The sequence below is a fragment of the Silene latifolia genome, chromosome 7, assembly GCF_048544455.1.
Source record: "Silene latifolia isolate original U9 population chromosome 7, ASM4854445v1, whole genome shotgun sequence".
Classification (NCBI taxonomy): Eukaryota; Viridiplantae; Streptophyta; class Magnoliopsida; order Caryophyllales; family Caryophyllaceae; genus Silene; species Silene latifolia.
Window position 1 is genome coordinate 47,122,258 of NC_133532.1, and position 23,503 is coordinate 47,145,760.

The 23,503-nt window shown below is 36.1% G+C and overlaps 3 protein-coding genes across 3 annotated transcripts; 2 read left to right on the forward strand and 1 right to left on the reverse strand.

Moving 5' to 3' along the window:
- Positions 1 to 3,661: 3,661 nt before the first annotated feature.
- Positions 3,662 to 7,105, forward strand: LOC141590044 (uncharacterized). Its single transcript, XM_074410660.1, has 4 exons — positions 3,662 to 3,857; positions 5,975 to 6,429; positions 6,524 to 6,754; positions 6,872 to 7,105. The coding sequence occupies exons 1-4, from the start codon at positions 3,662 to 3,664 to the stop codon at positions 7,103 to 7,105; spliced, it is 1,116 nt and encodes a 371-aa protein (XP_074266761.1).
- Positions 7,106 to 10,504: 3,399 nt separating this feature from the next.
- LOC141590045 (uncharacterized) lies at positions 10,505 to 11,977 on the reverse strand. The gene is made up of 2 exons (XM_074410661.1): positions 11,684 to 11,977; positions 10,505 to 11,592 (listed from the first exon to the last, which is right to left on the reverse strand). Exons 1-2 carry the CDS (start codon positions 11,975 to 11,977, stop codon positions 10,984 to 10,986), a joined length of 903 nt encoding a protein of 300 aa, XP_074266762.1. The 3' UTR covers positions 10,505 to 10,983.
- A 10,799-nt stretch (positions 11,978 to 22,776) lies between these two features.
- LOC141590046 (uncharacterized) lies at positions 22,777 to 23,217 on the forward strand. The gene has a single exon (XM_074410662.1). The coding sequence runs from the start codon at positions 22,777 to 22,779 to the stop codon at positions 23,215 to 23,217; it is 441 nt and encodes a 146-aa protein (XP_074266763.1).
- Positions 23,218 to 23,503: the final 286 nt, after the last annotated feature.

A 23,503-nucleotide genomic window follows, 5' to 3' on the forward strand; every position in this document is an offset into this window, starting at 1 on the left:
TTGAGACAAAATATGTACCGTATAAACAAGGTCCGGTCTCGTAATGGTGAGATACACAAGTCTTCCAACGAGCCTACGATATTTCATTGTCTTTTAAAACACTCCCTTTCGCAAGTCCCAAATTGTGACGAGGTTGAATTGGAGTGTATACGGTCCTAGCTCCGGCCAACCCACTTTCTTCTATAATATTCATGGCGTACTTTCGTTGATTAAGAAATAAGCCATTTATCCCATGAACAACCTCAATTCCCAAGAAAAACTTCAAACGTCCCAAGTCTTTAACACCAAATTTCGTATCAAGGAACATTTTGAATTTAGCACAAGCTTTATCATTATTGCTAACCACAATCATATCGTCTACATAGACGAGTACTCCAATGAAAAATCCATCTTGATTAAATGTAAACAAAGAATAGTCCGCTAAGGATTGGATAAAACCATACCTCTTCATTGACTCCGCTAGTTTTTCAAACTAATTCCGGGAAGCTTGCTTTAAACTATAAATAGATTTCATTAATTTGCAAACTTTATTCTTCTTCTTCCTATCAAATCCTTGCGGTATTTTCATGTATACATCTTCATCAAGATCACCATGTAAAAATGTATTATTAACGTCGAGTTGCTCAATCATCCAACCCTTCATTACGGCAATGGCAAGCATGCAATGGACACTTGTCATTTTGGCAACTGGCGCATACGTCTCATGAAAATCGACTCCTTCCACTTGAGTGAAACCTTGGGCGACAAATATTGCTTTATATCTTTCAACATCACCATTTGCTAAGTACTTGATCTTATAAACCCATCGGCACCCAATTGCTTTCTTACCTTCTGGCAAATCAACAATTCTCCAAGTGTTGTTGCTTTCCAACGCCTCTATTTCTTTTCGCATGGCCTCTCTCCACTGTTTACTCCATGTAGCATCACTATAATTGGTAGGCTATTTTTCTGCATCAATCTTGGCTAGGAAAGCTTTATGTGAAATGGAAAAATAATTAGTATTAACGTAATTGGATAAAGGATAGCGCGTATCTGACGACGAAGAAGCTGATTTTTCGTGATGAGCATTTGACATTGGTGTGACTATTCTTGTCGACTTACAGTAATAATCCTTTTTCCAAGATGGTTCGAATTTTTCTCTCGCACCAGTGGCCTGTGTAGTGTCGGCTGTGTCACACCCTGCTCCTCTATCATCATCTCCTCCATTCGCACAACCGGTACCCGTATCTCCTTCAACTCCATCAGCTTCGAGACTCCCTCTTTCGTCATACTGAGTCTCGTCATTTTGTTCATATTCAATGAACAAATGATCTTGATTCACATGTTGCAAATGTACCTCCTGTTTGTCTTCGTCCTTTTTAAGCATCAAATATGGACTCACATTCTCATAAAACACCACATCACGAGACACAAAAGCGCGCCTCTCCTTTAAATCGTACACCTTCCACCCTTTTTTACTATGTGGGTAACCTATGATGATACACAAAATCTCATTGAAGACGGACGATATCCGTCACAAACTTATCACGGATACCGTTTTCTCTCACAAAATGCCCATTAAAAGGTGAGTGGGAAGCACATGGGGGATGCCCCACCTTGTCCTCTCTCCCTTTTTGTGAGATGTCACAAGCTTGCGACGGGATTAGCCCGTCACAAGCAAGACTAGCTGATGATGATATTATGATGTCACAAATTCGTGGATTTACCTTTTGAAATGCCAAGACATAGAAAGTCACACGTGGGCCTAGCAATTTTTGTGTTGAAGGTTGACAGCGTTTGTTTATAATCTCTTAATTGTAAAATTTAAACATTGAGGTCCTTAACTGGAAAAAGTAGCAAAATTCGGGTCCTTGTCTTACCCTTCACTCATTTGACAATTATGCATATTTTTAAGGGTTATTTCATAACAATAATCCATCCTATTGGTTGTCTGCAATAATCACTCCATCCTATCAATAATCCCAATTAAATCCAACCTAAACATCATACCTTCTAATAACGAACCAACTGATATTTTGTGATGTTTAAGTGTATCAAATAAACCAAGTTCTTGATTTATCACTTGAAAATATTACATATAAACTTCACATATACCAGCTAGGTTTCCCAAAAACTATCAAATATTCCAACATAAACTTTTAAAAAATATCAGCTGGTTCGTTATTAGAAGATATGGTGCTTAGATTGGATTTAATTGGGATTATTGATAGGATGGAGTGATTATTGCATACCACCAATAGGATGGATTATTGTTATGAAATAACCCTATTTTTAAAATCATGTATGGATCTGGAGTCTGGACAACACCCATAGAAGAAATAATCTAATGCCATAGTTTATCATTGATTGAGCTTTTCGTTACGTTATCTTCACTTTGTCGACGAAGCATGTAGGTACATGACAAGCAGTTCTCAATTATGTCACATCTCTATTGCACTATTTTGGGAATAAAGTATGAAGTCGTATTGACTCAATATTAAATCAAATTTCATATATACAAATACAATACCTAATGGAATTTCTTATTTGAGATGGTTATGAGTCGGAACAGCCCATATATCCAGTAACGATGAGTTATCTTATGTTAAATAATAATAAACACCGTGGCAATCGATTATCTTCAAGTAAATAATATGTAAAATCGAAAATAAATCTAACAAAAGTAGAAGGAACGCCTTCAGTTATAGACTTATAGTAGAATTAAGATTTCAAATAATAATTTGACAATTCCCCATATTATTAATATATGAGTCTGGGTCACACCAGAACAGAAAATAGATAGTCTTAAATTAAAATAATACGAGTGTGGATTCTCTCCAGTTCAATTTCCTCTTACAAGATAATAGAATACTATGTGTTTTTACTTTATTTGTCGGTATAAAACGTGGATCGTTCATTAAATGAAATCTTGAGCGTTGAAAGAAAATGGATCGAAACGGAAAAGATCCTAATTGCTCAAATGCGATATTTACCATGGGTTGAACTTTTCATTACGTTAACTTCACTTTTTCAATGTAGCATGTAGGTAGGTGACAAGCAATTTTCATTGATCGCACATCTATTATTATTCTATAGCATGAATAAAGTATGAAGTCCTATTGACTTAATATTTAAATTCATAATATACAAATACAATAATGCAAACTCATATTTGAGATGGTCATCATAAACGTGAAACGGGTCTGAAACAACTCATATAATATCCGGTTAGTAATGAGTAAATTAGTACTATAAATATGTTTTTAGATCCGTCTTTCCCTTAAAACGAATGAAAATACTCCATATAAAGTAAGTAGTCATAGACTTTGATTTCTCTACAAGCCTCCCATAACCTCTAAAAACAAGAAGGCGAAGAAGACGATCAATGTTGAAATTAATGGAAGACGAAGTCTACTACGCAGCAATGGTAGGCAACGTTAACGTATTTAGCAACAAAAATGAAGAGCAATTACTAAGAAAAACGTCTCAAAATAACAATATAATTCACATAGCAGCCCAACACCACCAAATCCATTTTATACAAGAAGCCCTCAAAAGCCTCCCTAAGACACCAACCTGCGAGTCGCTAATATGTGACTGACCGCTACGGAACACTCCGCTCCACATTGCGGCCGAGGTTGGGGACGAGGCTGTCGTCCACCGACTTTACGAGTATTTTACTATGCAATGTGGCAGTGAGAGAGTATTCCCGTGGAGGGTGGTGAATAAGGATGACAACACGCCGGCTCACGTTGCGCTTCTGAATGGCAACGTTTCGTTAGCCGTGTATTTGGTTGAGAAGGATGGTAGTCTTGCTCGCGTATTGAATCATTCTAAGGAAACTCTTCTTCATCTTGCTATCCAATACCATGTTTTTGGTAATTTAATTTCTGCTTTTAACTTTCATTTATCTTGTTACTTTTGATTTCAGTCCATCTTATATTCATTGTTTTCGTTTGACTGATACGAGAGGGTGGTATCGAGACTTAGTACCAAGGTGATAAATCAATCACGTCTATTTTTCTATTCTCTTATTACTAGAAAGTTTTATATCGGTTAAAATAGGGGTGAGCAAAACCGAATACCAAATAAGGTTTTGAAAAACATATCAGAAAAAAGTATCGTATATTTTTATCCACCCCTAAGTTAAACTCGAAACATCGCACTATTAATATATCAAATGTGGCGATAAAGCTAATACGGTGAACCAAATAACTTTGTCCTTACTTAGTCTAATCACGAGTTTCAGCCCTTTAAGTTTAAGTTGGAATGATTAAACCCCTTAACTTTTGTAAAAAGTGAAACTAAGGTTTATATCAATATCTCATGAGAAATTCATTTCTATACTACTACAAATACAGGCAACTACAACGGCTCTTTAACAACGCTTATTCACGAAAATCATCAAAAACACGTTGTAGAATTTATGCCGCGAACTTTACCAAACTTAATTACAACGGTTCTGTGTTGTTAACCGTTGTTATTGGTTTTAACAACGGGTCATACTTGAAAAACCGTTGTTAATATAAAAACTAATAACAACGGTTGAATCTGTAATAAATTTTAACCGTTGTTAATAATTTGGCGCAAAATTATGAAAAGTAATCACAACGGTTATATTAGAACTCGTTTTAATACTTTTTAACAACGGTTTCAGACTCAATAACCGTTGTTATTAATGTTATGAAAATCTTAAGAACAACAGATTGCTTTATTCTGCTATACGCTACAAAACACAAACACAAGCTAATACTGCTACTATATCATCCTCCATTCCTCCCTGATCGTCTCTCTGTCTTCATCTCCGTCACTGTTGTCACCGTCTTCTCTCCCTCATCGTGTTTATCAATCAGGTATATATATGTTTCTTAGCAACGCTTATAGATATAGGATTTTTTGGGTTATTATCTAATTTGTTGATAATTTAGCTTAATTGCTTTCCTGAATTTCGTTTATTTGTTTGCCTATTATTGTATTTTCTGAATTAGTTGCCTATTATTACGAATGTAGAATAATGACTCGAACTTGGATGATTGATGCAAATATGAGTGACCGCACCTACAAGAATGGTTTAGCTGAATTTTATGAATTCGTTTCGAACAATTTGAAAGGTTCTTCTAGTATTGCATGTCCTTGTGAAAGATGTGGTAATATTAGCTATATGGCTTTTCCGGACGTTAAAATACACCTAGAAAAGTGGAGATTTAGTCGATCCTATACACGTTGGATTTTTCATGGGGAATCATTAGAGGAAGAGAATAACTCTGAAGAAGATGATGTTGAGGTACACGAAAGGCTAACTGATGATCCTGAGTTTGCCGAGTTTTTTGAGTTGGAAGAGTTGGAAGTAGAGAAGTTGAATGTTGGGTCTATAGATAATGAAGAGAATGATGATGAGTCGATTTCTTTTGAAGATGTAGGTGATGACACTAGTAATTGGGATGACCTTAACAACATGTATGAGAAGTTGTGTTTTATTTTTAAAAATAGATCGGATTTTTTATATATAAACAAAAATAATGTTTTCAAATTCTGAAAAAATGAAAATTTATTTTATATTTTTTGAGAAAGTCGTTATTTATTAAAGTATTTTTAGAAGAAAAAACTTAAAAATTAAAATTTTTGATTTTTTATAAAATAATTTCAAATCTTCTCTGACTATGTTAATTCATTTTATTTTATTTTAGACTATGATTTAGTTTTTTTTTTTTTACTGTTATATTTTGTAAAAAATATAGTCAATTTCAATTTTTATGTATGATATATTGAATTTCTCATGAGATTTGGGTAAAGATGTTTAATTTACTTTTTGTATAACTTGTGGGGACTAATCACTACCCCAATCTAAACTTAAGGTTTAATTTCACAATTATGCTAAGTAAGGGGCCAATTACCCTTTCGCGAAGTTATATGTAAATTGAAATTTTATACCGAGTATGAATTTTTGTTTAATGTATCAATGGAACGACTGTTAATTATGAATCTTAAATACCAGAAACGTATGGACCTGGATCGGATATCTGGCCTATTATGGAACTGTTGTTGCAAACAGATAGTTCAGTTACATGCTGGGAAGATGCAGATGGTGCAACTCCACTTCATCGAGCCACATCACTCAAACCCGCTTATTGCATTCCAGTTATTAGAGCCATGTTGGCTAGCTGCCCCAAGGCTGCAGAGGTCCATGACAAGGGGTCTGGCCAAACCATCTTGCATCACCTCACAAACCATCAGGTGGCAAGCTACAAGGAAAGCCTAGAGTTGCTAAGCATTCCACAAGTATATGCTCTTAGAAATATTAAGAACCATCAAGGAGATACACCTTTACACCTCACTGCTAGGAATCACGACAGGAACATGGTTGATGTCCTTTTAAGATATTCCGCAAAAATTGGAATAAAGAATCAAAGTGGTGTCTCGGCATGGACTTTGGTACGACAACTTGAAGAGGTAATTGAGTTGATTCATTGCAGTTCAGTTCAGTTCAGTTCAGTTTACTTTGTACAAATCAACAATTTATATTACGTGTCATTGGTGAATATAGATGAGATTTATAGAGAGGCCGATAGAAGATAGGAGAAAATTGACGAAAACAAAACGTGAAGCTGCAAAAGAAGGAAATGTCGCATTCCTTAATGAAAAACTGGTCTCCTTAGGAACACATTTCTTGGTTTCGCGAACACCCAAGGGAGGCAACATCCTTCATATATTAATGCAATACAGGGAGCACCTAATTGACGAAGCTGAAAACTTCATCAGACAAGCAATACAAAAAGTACCCTTACTCATGAGTCAAAAGGACTATAACGGTGATACCCCTATTCATATACTTGTGGAAAATAATTTTAATTCAGAAAGATTATTGGAGTTTAGCTGTAATTAATTCTACAAGGTGGGAGAAGAGGCAGGGGTTGATGCCAGAGCCGGGGTCTACTACCCACCATGGAAACTAAAGAATCTCAAAGGTGATACACCACTTCATATTGCGGTGAGAGCCGGAAATTTTGATGCTGCTATGAAGTTGCTAGAAATTGATGACGAGGTGACTGGCTATGTCAACAATCGTATTCAGACGCCTCTTCATATTCTGGCCTCTTGTGATGGTAATCTCTACTCTTTACAGTGAATCAAAGGGTTGATTTGTCAGTCAACCTTGCTAACTTCCCAAAAATTATTACTTCCAGACGGGAATGGTCAATTTCGATATATTAACGAGTTGACAAGCTGCCTGATCAACGCAAATGCCGATCTGCCTTATATGCAAGACGAGGATGGTCTCATCCCCTTACTTATCGCGGCTCAAGATTGTAACACCCCGTATTTTATTAAGTTGGATAAAATTCTGTTAATTGCTATTTTGAATTTGATTACATCATTTAACGATTTATATATATATGCTTAGCTAATTAATTAATTTCATCATAATTCGATACGTTAATTTTAATAATCATTAATAAGTTTATTTAAAGTTAGTTCGAGTTTATTTATTTAATAATTTCCGTTTCTTTACGAGTCCTTACGAAAGTTGTTTTAAGTGAACCCTAGATGGATTTTGGGAACAAAACCGTCCAATTAGCTATTTTGAGCTTATTTCACTAAAATAGCAATTTTTATTAATATCCGTTAGTTTCGTAAAAATCGCTAATAATTCCGATTCAAGCTGATATTGTATTATTTACGTTAACTAGCTGAGTTTATTTTATTTTCACTCATTAAATTTATTTATTATTGATTCCGTTTTATTACAGAAACTTTTACTTAAATCGGTTAAATTTAACTCGAAACGATTTTAATAACGATCGAAGTTTCTTAACGACGAAGAAACGTACGTATAATAAATAGCAAAGCTAGCAGGTCATTGTCTCATTTCTAATTTCCCACGCCAACTTTTCTTCTTCTTCGTTCTTTTTGTTTCTTCTTCTGGCGAATTCTTATTTCCTTTTCAAATTTGATCTGTTGATCGACGTCGGTACTTCGTTCCTTATCCGTTTTCAACTATTTTTGTTCCATAGCGCTCCTTTCGTCGTTCTCGTCAATCCGTTGTAAGTAAAATTCATTTTCGTTATGTATTTTTACAAACCCAATTTATATTTTTTTAGCTTTGTTTATTATAAGACGGTTGTATGTACTAAATAGACGGTCTGGTAGAATAATTGTTAGTCATAAATGATTAGTTCAATCGGAAAAAGGTAATAATGATAGGTTACTCAGTATTACTTGTTAAATATGTGTATTTTTGAAAGCTGGTTAGTCTGTTTTATAGTTGAGACGGTGTATACTGACCTCTAGGGATCATTTGGGATGCTAGCTAGTAAGTGGTATATTTGAGACGGTGGATACTGACATGTAGAGATCGTTTTGGGATGCTATTTGGGATCTTGTTTAGTTGTGGTATTGTGCGAAAAATTAAATTAGACTGTTTTGAGTCCGCTTTGCAGGTACTTTGGGACATTTTTGGGACTGTTTTGACTCGGTTTAGGACTGGTTTAGGATTGATTGAACTCTGTTTTGATACCAGTTTTGTGCAGCTTTCAGACTGTTTTGGGACAGTCGAAATGGAGGCCGTGTGGGCTGTTTTGGCCTCGGTTTTGGGAGCCGTGACAGTTGGTTTGGGCTCGATTTTGGGACGGATAAAATGGTGCTTTATGGGACTGTTTCTAGGGCGTAAAGGTTGTGAAAATTTTCTTGGTATGCCTGTCAAAAGGGAGGTTCATAATGGTTTATGAACATAAGACAGTAGCTAATGAATATGATTTACATGTTTTGATTTAAATTAATTTCTGTCTCATATTTTATATAAAGATAATTCGTTAATATCGTCCTTGCACATAATTATTTTAGGTGGCTCATATGTGGTTGAAGAGGAAGAGTAATTTTGGGTTTTAGAAGCTTTCTCAAGTTTTGCTTGTCTCTTTGCTAGCTTAAGGTAACTATTCTGAGTTACTCGACGAGTTAATGTCACATTAGTAGTTAATGTGTGCCTGTTGTTTGTTAAGTGTTTAGGGCCCTGTTCTTTTGGACTTAATTTCAGTTTAGTTCGATTCGATTCATTGATTCGATTGATTCGATTCGATTGATTCGGTTCGCTTGATTGATTCGATTCGATTCGATTGATTCATTCAACTATATTATTGTAATTATTATTAGTATTGTAATTATTAATACTATCGTTATTATTATTATTATTGTTGTTGTTATTATTATTATTATTATTATTATTATTATTATTATTATTATTATTATTATTATTATTATTATCGTCGTCGTCTGGTTCTTTGAAATATATATAAATAGACAGCAGTGTGTAATAACGATATTTTTAGTTCAGAAATAGGAATCATGATAAAATAAAAATAAAAATTATTAATGTCAATACATCAAATGCTTGAAATTGTGAAAAATGTTTAGATTCAATGCAAATTACAAAATTTAGTTATTCGGATCATCTACTTCCATATGTTCTTCTTCGTTGTTATTTTGCGACACTCCATCTTCATGCTCTTCGGGATTGTTATCTTTCCAAATAGCTTTAGCTATATCCATTCTCACTTTAGACATAAGGCTCATTCGATCTTTATCATCCAAATTTGTATCTGTTCTCCCAATAACTGCATCATGTTGTACAATTGGGATACCAAGCTTATGCATTCGTATGAAATTATGAAGTGTGAAACATGAAACGATAATTGACATCTGATACTTTGGTAACATCTGGGGCATAGTTTTCAGCACCTTCCACCTTTTCTTCAATTGACCAAACGCACATTCAACTTTCATTCTTAATGAAGAATGTCGGTAATTGAAATGTTCTAACATTCCTATAGGTGGTCCGTGCTTAAATTCCGGCAAATGGGATCTGACGTTGGGATCGCAAATAGGAGACAGATATCCAATAGTATTAAGATATCCGGAGTCCACCAAATAGTACTTACCTACAAAGTAAAATAAAAATTGCGTGAAAATCGCAAAATAATGAGCTATAAACAAATAAAGAAAATTAGTTAATACTTACCTTCAGGTGGATGAGGAAAAACATATTTTGAGGCAGTTAGAGAATCTCGCCATTCTGTAAGATCATGGGCACTCCCTTCCCAACCCACGTTGATAAATGTAAAAATCCTATCAAATGAACAACAACCCAACACATTCCAGGTTTTACGACCATTGCGATTTCGAAATGGTGTACCAAGATTTATCACTAATAATCGCTTCTATATGTGTTCCATCTATGGCACCAATAGCATCCTAAATAATAGTAGTAATAGAGATGTTAAAACTCAAAGACATAAGGTAGTAAAAAATATAAAAAATAGCTAAATGCACGAGGTACAATATTACCTTGAAATAAGGCCAATAAAGTGAGTTATTTTCTACCTCCGGAGGCACCTCAAGTAGATCGCGGTGTGGTCTAATGATATCATGTGACAATATAACCAAGGCATCCAACACTTTTTTAAAATACACACATATTGTAGATATGGAATGCTTGAATCTATCAAAGAACATCACGATAGGAAGAGCCTTTGGCCAATATGTATAAACAAATTCCTATTTGTTCGTCCACTTTTATATACTTACCATCAACTAACAAATTCCTTTCAATCATCAAATCTACAAGTTGTAGAAACATTACCCTATCAAGTCGTAGTTGTTCAAAACATGATGTAGCGTTTTCATTCAACAACCTGTGAATGTATTCAGCTCCACTTTCCCCTCTTTCTCTTCTAGGCCGCCTACTTGATGATGTTCGTTGTATACTAGCATCACTTGGTACAAGTGATCTTCGCAATTCTTCTAATGCAATAATTATAGATGCACGTCTAACATTATCCATTCTACACTAGAACAATTAAAACACAATTATATCAAGTTCAATTATTTTGATATTAAAGTTCAAATATCTTAACCACAAAGTTCAAACATATGAAAATGAAAAGTTCAAACACCTGAAAATGAAAGGTTCAAACACACAAACTTGAAACTACAAAGTGCTTCTAAAACAAACTAGTAAAGGCGAGTGAACAAGGGATCTACGTCCATCACTCTTAGATAGATCCACTTTTGATTATCATTTTTAAGGGATAGGAATATCTTGGCACGTGTTTCATCACTTAAATATCTGACAGCGGAGACAAAGTACGCGTCACCCGATTCTTCTGCAACTTTCATTCTAGTCAATTCATCACTAACCATCTCAGCTGTAGAAGGCTGCTTACTTGAAGAACCAACACCAGTTCCCGACAATAGTGCGATAACTCTATCAAAACTAGTTTCCCTTCTCTTACGTTCTTCTGGACTAATGGGTTCTTCAACCTTTCGTTTACGTGAGGTTCCCACAAAAACTTTTTGGTCAACTAAAGTTGGTGGAGCTTTATGCTCATCATCAAACATGGTTTCTTTAAATTCATCATCACCTGAAACTTCATTGTCTTGAGATGTTTCATCATTAGTAAGATCCTCAATTTGCCTACTCAAGTAAGATGGCCCTTTTGCCATTGCCGGAGAAAAACAACCACCCACCCCATGCGCAAATTTTCCATCAAATAGTTTGCTCATTTCATCAATGTTAGCCAATTCTCCTCTGATTATTTTTAGCCCATACTTTGCATTCCGCTGTATAAAACAAATTATAACTTAAATTTAGATTTAACTAATAATATAGCAAATTGGAGGTAATTTTAAGATGAGTTAATAATAATTTTACCTCTATGAATGCGTTATATCTCTCCAAAGACTTCTCATCTACAGCAACTTTTTTAGTAATAGGATTGAATGATATGCCAGATAAACCTTGCAATTCCTCCCAACCCTTGTATCTTTCTTTCAAATCTGAATAATGATTTTGCACTTGTTTTCCAGTCACATTACATTCTTTTTGTGCATTAAATTTCTTGGCAATGTTTCCCCAATTAAATTTGCTAACTCCTCTGTTTTTCTCCTCATTTAGAATGTTGAGCAAAATTCTTGAATTTTCATCGGGCCAAGAAGTTCTTTCCATTGCGTTACTTTCAAATAAATCGACACAAATTCATTAAAATATTATCGATACGAAGATTATATATAAAAGGCATGGTTAAGAATGATCAAAAGGTAGTTGATTATTTGAATAGTTGGCTTTGTATCATTGAGGCTCACTTAGAATCACAGAATTCAGAATTATTCGAAGTTTCTAGCTCCTCTCTTTCCACACTATGCTAAAACAATCCCTAACTAATAATTGATGGAATAACACTTACCATCAATTTTTACAGCAATTTGAGCTCCTTACAAACTGATACTAGTAAATACTATCCAATAACATCAATCAACTTGCAACAAGAACAACCAGATCCTAGCCTCACGCTAAAAACAGCAGTAATGCTACTATCCAAAAGAAAAATCAAAAACACAAATTCTTATTATAGACGGACACTATCCGTCTATAGCTATAGACGGATAGTGTCCCTCTCAGTCTCTCACAAATTAAAGTGGGTAATACAAGTGGGTGGAAAATGGATACCCCCATTTGTACTACCCACTTTAATTTGTGAGAGGGACACTATCCGTCTATAGCTATAGACGGATAGTATCCGTCTATAATAAGATGGACTGAATCAAAAATCAAAAAGAAAAATCAAAGAAAGACAAACATATTCAGCAATCTACTTTTAAGGATGACCGTAACATAGATATCAACACTACATAAGTTTCCCAAAAAAAGTCAAAACTGCAAGCTCAACATTAGTTAGGAATCAGGATTTTTACATTAAAGCAACATTCTTATGATACTCGTACATCATGTTGGCACCGACTTAATATTATCATGAATACTGATGCGACAAAACACTCACAATTGATCTCACAACTTTGCAGAGAGAATCAGAGAAATTGAGCTTGTTTTATAGCCAGATTATTTGAGCATTTACAAAGAACTCAATAACAGATACAGAGTATACAGAATCTGGCACATATACTGCCCAAATGTAAACAAGAAAGCACGAAGTTTCTAGCTCCTCTCTTTCCACACTATGCTAAAACAATCCCTAACTAATAATTGATGGAATAGCACTTACCATCAATTTTTACAGCAATTTGAGCTCCTTACAAACCGATACTAGTAAATATCCAATAACATCAATCAACTTGCAACAAGAACAACCAAATCCTAGCCTCACGCTAAAAACAGCAGTAATGCTACTATCCAGAGGTTCTAAACATCGACAAATCTCCCAAACACTGCAAAACAACTCTTATCCATTTCTAAACATCATAAAGAATCAAAATTTAAGCTTGGCACTCGTGTTAACATCGCACAGCAACATCTCTAAATCTGAGCTCCACAAACCAGCTCAGTCGTAGGGTTCATGGTAGGGTTTATTATTATTATTATTATAAAAAGGATAAATCAAATGATACAAAGCCAAGATTTGTGAAATATCAACATTCAAACTTAAAAAGATAAATTTAACAATATAACGAATATGATAGAATCATGTCAGCAAAATTAGAAACAGGTGAGTACCTTGGAGCGATCGGGCGTGTTGCGTCGAGGTAGGAGTTTCTTTGATGAACAAGTTCTATGGCGCAGGGTTGAGGAACATAACGTTTTTATTGTCAAAAATAGTCAGTCGTAGGGTTCATGGTAGGGTTTATTATTATTATTATAAAAAATTCAATTGATTGATTCCATTCAGCCATTCGATTCATTCGATTCGATTGATTCGAGTCCATTAAGTTCGATTCGATTCGATTCGATTCAGTCCATTACGTTGATTCGATTCGATTCGATTCGATTCGATTCGATTCAGATCGGATTCAAAAAAAGAACAGGGCCTAGGTGATTGATAATGTGTTACTTTCGTTTTTCACATGATAGAAATTAGAAATAGCATGAGAATAATATTGCGATAAATTTTGTAATTTGGGCCAAAGTAGGCCAAGACTCTGAGCTGGGCCAGATTGACCGAACGAGTTTGGTCAAGCTAGGTTTAAACCAGTCAGCCTCGATTTGACCGATGACCCGTCGCGGGACTCGGGTCGAGGGTTTGTCTTTGAGGTGAGATTAGTTGTTATTGGAGGTTTTATGTTATGCCTTGATATTTGTAATTATCATTTCACATGTTGGTTGTTGGATGAATTGGTTGCCTTATACTTCAGCCTTCTTGTCTTGTTGCCATTTTAGCTTGTTCTCATGAATTATGAGATTAACGGTTAACTGGAATTTGGATTATTGTTGATATTGAGGATATTGTTGGATTGTCTGCTGAATAGACATTTATATAGCCTTTCACATGATAGAATGTTAGCATTTATGTTGGTAAGTTGGACTCTTTGCCCTCTTATGGTTAAGTGGGTGTCTTATTTGTCTTGTGTGGTGTGGGCTAAAGTATTCAAGCTGGGACTAGCTGGGACTAGGTCCTAGGTGAGTACTTCGACCTTGAAAGATAGATAGGTCTTTATAGTCTCTGACGAGTATATGTTCACCGCTTGATAGCCTTTGTGTTCCTGACTAGTGGATTTATATCCAAGTTGGGGCATGACCTCAGGTACTTATTTTGATAGTATGGGGTCAGCTTAAGTACTAGCCAACCCTTTGGTGGTGTCCTTAGGGTACTCACTTCACATTGTTTTAAAAAAGTTGTGGGTCTTGGGTGCGGTGGTGTGTATCCGCATGTCTAGGTCTGCTGCGATTTTAGGCTAGGGTTGTGTTGTCTCTTGGCCATGTTTTCTTAATAGTAACCGCTGAGCCAAGATACCGGTTCGATTACCTTCCCTACCTCGTGGTATAGACTCGAGTTACAAAGTGACTATTGACGGTACTAAGAACTTATGCCTGTCTTTGATATATTGCCCTTTCTTGTTTGATGATTCTATGAATCATAGAAGGTGAGATGCAAGCCGGCTATGGTTGATAGAGTTTGGATTCCGGGATGTTATGTGATTCACATGATAGTGTAGTATGAGTCGGTCTAGTATTCACATGCTAGGACTATGTGGCGTTATATTGTTGTTCACATGATAAGCACGATTGCCTTAGCATCTATATGCTAAGGCAGTGTGTGATTCATATTCATATTCTTATGTTTACATGTTATATTAATTATGACATTTCGTGGCTGGGAGAACTCGGAGTTACTCCCCACTGACTGTGGCTTTCGTATTTGTATAAAATGCGAATGACAGGTAGGTGATGCATATATGGGGTACATGGACGAGCTAGCGAGCAAAGTAACCTTGGGACCTAGACTGGTTTTATTTTATGGTGACCCTTAAACCCTTTTTATGTCACATACATTTTAGGGACATATGTCTCCCTCTTTACATTTGGTTGTATAATTTGCTATTCGCGACTTTAGCGATGGTCAGGTTATGAAACTTCTAGTTAGACCTTGTATGTTTGACACCTTCCAATTTGGATATCTTTATAACAGGTTCAGGTTTTAAAAATTACAGGTTTTTACCCAAATGAACCTATTACAAACATATCCATGCAGTTTTATTCTAGAATTACCTGTTTACTTTTCCGCAATACATGAGGGTGTCACAGTTGGTATCAGAGCATATTTGCTCCCGACGCACGTTTGTGCACCCTACTATAAATAACTTGACCTTAAAATAATAAACTTGAGAGACAGGTAGGATGGGTAGATTTAGGATCTTATGTTGTAGTCTCTTTGTGTTTGTTCTTTGTTAGGTACTAACCTGTTTGTTGATTGTCATTTAATAATTGTTGCGTTCTTGGATCAATGACCGTGAGCTTATCTATAGCTAATGGAGTTATTACCCTTATTATAAAAAAAAAATTGAACTAAAGGTTTTGAAAATATTTTAATGTTTTTCACTGGTTTTAACGTCAATTAGTGTTAAAGCTTGTTATTGGAGACGTCTGATAATTAGTTTTATCATTTGTTGGTGTAAAAATGTATTTTTATGTCTTTGAATTGGAATATTGATGTTCTTGAGTGATCGCCAAGAGTATCTCCATTCCATTGAAAGGACACTTATATTTTACGAAGATCAAGATTTAGTGCCGATTGCTGAGGATTGAAGATTTGTTCAGCCTTTGAAGAATGCTTTTACTTCCTTGAAGATGTTTCTCTTTCTTTTTGTATCTCGCCTTATTCTTAATCTCTTGGTGCTTATCCTCCTTCTAAACTCCCTTCAGTTTTACTTTAAAAGCTACGCTTGTACTTTTAACTTGTCTTTTGTTCTTTGCTTATCCTCCCTTAACGCCATTTGATAGTACTCTTTCTTTTGAGGAATGTTGACCTGGGTTGGAAAATTCGACTTTTGAGGAGATTGTTTGTGTTTGACCCTTAACCCTGGCTTTGAGAAGTCGTGATGTTAGAAAGACTTAGGTAAGGTGATGAGACATACTTAGTGATTCTTATACCTAGTTCCTTGACTAAGTAAGTCGAGTTGTGATTGGCTTCCATAATCACTTTGGACATGAGAGTTTGATAATGGGTATGACCATATGAGAAAAGCTAATGTGGGATTATTAGTTGGCTCTTGAGAGTTCTTGAGTTGAGAGAGATTTAGTATTGAGAAGAATTTGTTAACCCTATAGTTTTATAGACCTTGAGGTCGTATTGAGTACTTGAGATGATGGGATGATGTCGTAGCTGAGTGTAGCTGGGTGTAGTTCCGCTTTTGGGAATCCTTGATAAGTAAAAGGATAGAGAAACTTGAGATCCTATTGATTTTTCAGATTTTGGGGTTGGTATGTTACTACCTTGTTTTGAAATGAGAACCTTGTGGAATATTTGAGGAACCTTCTCTTGGAGTTTGGAGCTTGGTATTGGGATTCTTGATTGAAGGTTTATTTTTTTTTTTTTTTTTAAGGAACCCATAGTTGTCACTAGTTGGATACGAATATAGCTTTGTTGGAAGCCTTGACCTTAGGCTTGTGAAAGTTGTTTCTGGATGTTTGAGGATTTGGAGCGATGAGATCACACTTATAGTGGAGTACCTTGTTTCAGGGAATAGATTAGGATGAGGTAACATAAGCGATTGAGGAAACCCTTGGGAGTGATGTGGTTATGAGTTTTGTTGTTAGGAAGTTTTCGGAACCGTTTTTGAGTGATGTTGTTGTTTGAGATAAGAGTGTCTGGCGTTCCCTTGTTGGCTAATTTCCCTTTCTCCTTGATCATAAGCGTTACCGTTCATACCTCATTTCCTCACTTCATCTTGCTCCTCCTTTAAGTTTGACACTCGTATCTTGTGAAACTCTATCTTTAACATCCTTGTAATTTTGACTTCAATTTTTACCCTATGAAAGTCATTATAGCTCTTTTGTTGGTTAAGTTTGAGCACTCTTAACATACTTTGTTTTTATGCTATCTAAGTTACTTTCCTTTTTGTACAACTTCTAAACTTTCAAGCTACCAGTTTCGATTCATTTTTTTTTAAAGTTTATGTCACTTCTTCAAACCTAACCTATTTTAAAGATTTGAAAATGAAAATTCGATTTAATTCTCTAATTGCTCTTTGAGTATAGACTTCTTTATCATAGTTTTGAGTTGCTAAACCTGAGATTTTTTTTAAATTTTATCCAATTTCTGTTAACTTTGATCTATTTATGACTTCTTTGTCAAAGTTTAATGTTACATTTTCAGGGATTTGACCCCAATTGGGTTTAAAAGTGAAACCTTTATTTCTATTTTGGCTTTTTGCAAAAGAAAATTTGGGTAAATTACCTTTTCTTTTGATTTTAACGTTGATCGGATGTTAGAACTCGTTATTAGAACTGTTTAATAACTTGTTCTACTCTTGTCGACGAGTGATTTTCGGTTTTAAATTTGTCTTTGACTTGGAAAGTTAGCGCTCTTGTGTGCACGACAAGAGCAATTTCGTTCCATGAATGAGACTTATACATTTGAAAACTCTTCATTAATGTTTTCGAAAGTATTTTGATTTTCGATTTATACAAATGATTTGCCTTTGACCTTATCTTGGATTTGGAATGTGATGTTCTTGAATGCGCAACGAGAGCACTTCCGTTACTTTGATGAGAATCTGGTTCTGACAGAAAATTTTATTTGAAACTTTGAAAGAATTTTAATTCTTACTATTTGCAACCTTTTAATATTTTGGGTTACCAATTTCAAAAATTCCAGTTTTATTTTCATAACCTTCCATTTCTACTTTCAAGTTTCGAGGACGAAACTTTTTAAAAAGATGGGGTGATTGTAACACCCCGTATTTTATTAAGTTGGATAAAATTCTGTTAATTGCTATTTTGAATTTGATTACATCATTTAACGATTTATATATATATGCTTAGCTAATTAATTAATTTCATCATAATTCGATACGTTAATTTTAATAATCATTAATAAGTTTATTTAAAGTTAGTTCGAGTTTATTTATTTAATAATTTCCGTTTCTTTACGAGTCCTTACGAAAGTTGTTTTAAGTGAACCCTAGATGGATTTTGGGAACAAAACCGTCCAATTAGCTATTTTGAGCTTATTTCACTAAAATAGCAATTTTTATTAATATCCGTTAGTTTCGTAAAAATCGCTAATAATTCCGATTCAAGCTGATATTGTATTATTTACGTTAACTAGCTGACAAAAATAATTGAAAAAATCCGTAAACCCTAGAGATAGAGAGAGAGAGATGAACCCTACGCAGTCATTAATTTCTTCGACTAGGGCATTAATTTCTGCTTGATTTTCAACATTATGGCACGTAATTCTTCAAGTAAAACGAAATCAAAACATGCTAGGAGGATGCCTGTGTTGAAATCTGCTGGAAAACATGCGAAACAACAACAAAATGCAAAACAACGTGGACCTTCTGAGGAGGATGTTGTGAAAACGAAGAGCATGCAGGAGGTGAACGGTATCCCTGGACTAAATTTTGAGGATGATTTAGAGGTGACTGATATTGCTGATACGCCTGAAGTGGTTGAGGTTGATACAACTCAAGATGATTTGGACAAGGAGAACTCACTGTGGGTAACACAACGTGGAAAGAAAAAAGTTATTCATGACGATGAAGTGGATACTGATGAAGGTCTCCTTCAATTCTCCAAAGAGGATACACAGGATGAGGTAGAGTATTGGAATAATGCCATTTATTGCTTTGTGTTAGGGGCAAACCCTCCATGGGAGATATTGAATGCCTTCCTTAGGCGTATTTGGTCTAAACATAACATTGATAAAGTATCATTCATGCCAAATGGGATAGTTTTGGTACGTTTTAAGGAAGCTACAGATAAGGAGGCAGTCTTGACTGCCGGGCATTTCATGTTTGATAACAAGCCTCTTATTGTAAGAGCTTGGACTGCTGAGGTGGAACTCACTAAAGGGAACATTAAGGATGTACCTGCATGGATCCGCATCCATGAGTTGCCTCTAAGATTTTGGGGCAAATGTTTGCCTGCCATTGCAGGACTGGTGGGTGCATATCAGAAATCTGACCAGGCTACAATGGATAAGACTCGTCTGGGATATGCCAGAGTAATGGTTGAATTGACAGTGGGCAACAAATTTCCATCTAAGATAAGATTTAAAGATGAGAATGGTAACATTGTGGCCCTTAATGTGGAGTATGAGTGGAAGCCTTCAGTCTGCACTAAATGCAAGGGGATAGGACATGAGGTCACTAATCGTCGAAAAGACATGAAGCCACGAAGAAGCCGGTGCGGCCGTTCGGGTTTGGAAACCAAGAAAATTAGGAGGAAGTGTAAGCACGACTAATAAGAGCACTACTCTCAATTCTACGTTCCCCAAAGAACCGCTAATGGAGAAAGTGCTAGTACTTCTCTAGTCTCCCCTGAAAAATCTTATAGAGAAGCTGCAGAGGGTCCAGTCACACCAAAGGTGGGCATTGGACAAAATGGTAACCTGATTTCTCCCAATATAAATGCATAATATCGGGTTTTGGAATGTGCGTGGTCTCAATAGTGTAAATAAACAGAATAATGTGAAATGGTTTTTGCATAATAAAGGTATTAGTCTCTTTGGACTATTAGAAACCAAAATTAATCCTAATAAAACACAAAGTGTGTCTTCTAGTATGCTTGATGGATGGAGTGTGACTACTAATGCTTCTTATCACAAAGGAGGTAGGGTTTGGCTTTTGTGGAAAGCTGAGATTTTTGATGTCTTTGTTCTACAGTATGATGCTCAGTTTGTGCATGCTCTTGTTACTGAGAGATGTTCCCAGAAGCAATTCTACATTACTCTCGTCTATGCTTTCAATGATGGTTTGGAGAGGAGAGACTTATGGCAGAAACTGATTCTTATTCATAGTGCTGTTACTGGAGCATGGGTTGTTGCAGGTGATTTTAACACTGTCCTTACTCCTATAGAGAGGCTTGGGGGTAATACAAAACAGAGTGATATGGATGACTTTATAGACTGCCTGGCAACTTGTGACCTGACTGACCTTCACACTACTGGTGCGTTTTATACATGGACCAATAAACAAGAGGCACAAACAAGGGTCTACAGCAGACTTGACAGATTCTTGATTAACCAGGACTGGCTTCAGCAATTTCCTAATATGACTGCTCATTTCCATCCTGCTGGATACTTTGATCACTGCCCTTGTGTAGTGAGTGATAACCAGGTGTCTGTCACTAGGAAAACTAATTTCAAATATTTTAATATGTGGAGTAAGGCCTCATCTTTCCTTACTACAGTCCAAGAGGAGTGGCAAAGGGTGTATGAAGGATATCCTATGTACTGTATCACTAGGAAACTGAAAGCTTTGAAGGGGAGACTTAAAACTTTGAATAAGGAATGTTTTTCAGATGTAGAGAATGCTGCAATTATTGCTGAACAGGAAGTGCTGAAAATTCAGGAGGGTTTGATAGTTGATCCCCTTAATGCTGTCCTTATCCAGGAGGAGATCAAAGCTCTGAAAACTTTTAAGGAGCTCAATGATGCCAGGCAAAGTTACCTTAGACAGAAGGCTAAAACTCAATGGTTGGAGGATGGTGATGCTAATTCTGCCTATTTCCATGGGGCCATTAAAAAGAGATGCTCTATTAACAAAGTGACTCAGATTGAAGATCATCATGGTAATCTCTGTACCACCAGTGAGAGCATTCAGGATGCTTTCCTAAATTACTATCAGGAATTGCTAGGATCTTCAAAGAGCACTGATAAGGTTAGACAGCAAGTACTTAATACTGGTAATTGTTGCACTGAGGCCCATAAGGAGATTCTGAATACACCAGTCACTACAGAGGAGATTAAAGAAGCTTTCTTCCAGATACCTATTGACAAATCACCAGGTCCTGATGGCTACACTAGTGGATTTTTCAAGGACAGCTGGGATACTGTGGGAAATGATGTATGCTATGCTATTCAAGATTTCTTTTCTTCTTGTAAACTTCTTAAGCAGCTTAATGCCACCACCATCACTCTTATTCCTAAATGTGAGAGACCTACATCTGTGAAACAGTTTAGACCCATAGCTTGTTGTAACCTGATATACAAAGTCATTTCCAAATTGTTATGCAATAGGCTATCTATGGTACTACCAGAGCTTGTTAGTGAGAACCAGGGAGCTTTCATCAAAGGCAGATCCATTGTTGAAAATATCCTGATATGCCAGGACTTAGTCAAAATGTATAATAGACAAGCAGTGTCACCAAGATGCCTGTTCAAAATTGACCTTCAAAAGGCCTATGACACTGTTGAGTGGAGTTTTGTAGCTCAGTTGTTGGAAGGCATGGGCTTCCCGGATAATTTTTGCCAAAAAGTCATGATATGCATTCAAACCACATCCTATTCTCTGAACTTAAATGGAAGTTTTTTTGGTTTCTTTCAAGGCAAGCGTGGCCTAAGACAGGGTGATCCCATTTCCCCCCTCATTTTTGCTTTGTGTATGGAGTACTTAACCAGAATGTTAAAATATGCTACTGATAATTGGCCATTCCAGTACCATCCTCTCTGCAAGAGTATCAAGTTGAACCATCTTATGTTTGCAGATGACTTGTTGATGTTTTGCAAGGGTAATGTTCATTCCATCATGTTGCTGATGAGAGCTTTTTCTTCTTTCTCAAAAGCCTCTGGGCTGACCATGAACAGCTCCAAGTTTGAGGTATACTATAGTGGAGTCTCTCAAACTGTTAAGGATGATATAAGACAAATTACTGGTTTTTCTGAGGGATCTATGCCATTTAGATATCTGGGAGTGCCTGTTCAAGCTACCAGATTGTCCAAAATTGAGTGTAATGTCCTGGTTGAGAAGATGGTTAACAGGATCCGTAGCTTGGGTGCCAAGAAGTTGTCATATGCAGGCAGACTTGTTTTGATAAACTCAGTCCTGAATACCCTGCATAACTATTGGTCAGGAATCTTCCTTATCCCAAAATGTGTTGTTAAACGCATTGAGGCAGTTTGCAGGAACTATCTCTGGGATGGGTCAGTTGACTTCCACAGAGTACCATCTGTGAGTTGGGATAAGGTAACTCTACCTAAAGAAGAGGGTGGATTGGGAATTAAAAGAACGATCACCTGGAACATGGCTTCTGTTGCAAAACTGGCAGACTGGGTATATAGCAAAGCTGATAGGCTTTGGATTAGGTGGGTTAATCAGGTCCATCTCAAAGGAAGGAACTGGCATGACTACACCCCCCCTGCTGATGTGGCTTGGTCTTGGAAAAATATTTGCAAAGTAAAAGAGTTAGTCAAAAATGCGTATGTAGAGGATCAATGGATGCCTGATGCTCAAGGGTTCACTATCAGAAATTGCTATGAATGGTTAAGGCATAGAGCTAATCCTTAGAACTGGGCCTCTGCTGTATGGAACACATGGAATGTCCCTAAACACTCTTTCATTACCTGGGTGTCCATGAATAATGGTCTTAATACCCGTGCCAAACTTGCATCTTTTGGGTTCTGTCAAGAGCATTCTTGCTGCATATGTGAAAATTCAGATGAAACACAAGATCACCTGTTTTTTCAATGTGATTACAGTCAAAGAGTCCTGCAGGCAGTTGAGAAGTGGTGTGGTTTCAGGGTTGATGTTACCATGACAGTATTGGCAATTCCTGGCAGTAGAATGAAAGGATTGAAGCAGCTGGTGCACTGTCAGTTATGGGTCTCTTGCTATTATCACGTCTGGTTGGAAAGAAATACTGCAAGATTGCAAGCAGTGGTCACCTCACCTGCTAAGCTGGCTGAAAGGATAATAACAGATGCTAAGACGAGAATAATGAGTAAGGTTTGCAAAACCAAATTTGGGCAGGATAGTGTGTGGTTGAGAAAATGGGGTTGTTTAGTAATACGTTAACTAGCTGAGTTTATTTTATTTTCACTCATTAAATTTATTTATTATTGATTCCGTTTTATTACAGAAACTTTTACTTAAATCGGTTAAATTTAACTCGAAACGATTTTAATAACGATCGAAGTTTCTTAACGACGAAGAAACGTACGTATAATAAATAGCAGGCTAGCAGGCTGCTGTCTCATTTCTAATTTCCCACGTCAACTTTTCTTCTTCTTCGTTCTTTTTGTTTCTTCTTCTGGCGAATTCTTATTTCCTTTTCAAATTTGATCTGTTGATCGACGTCGGT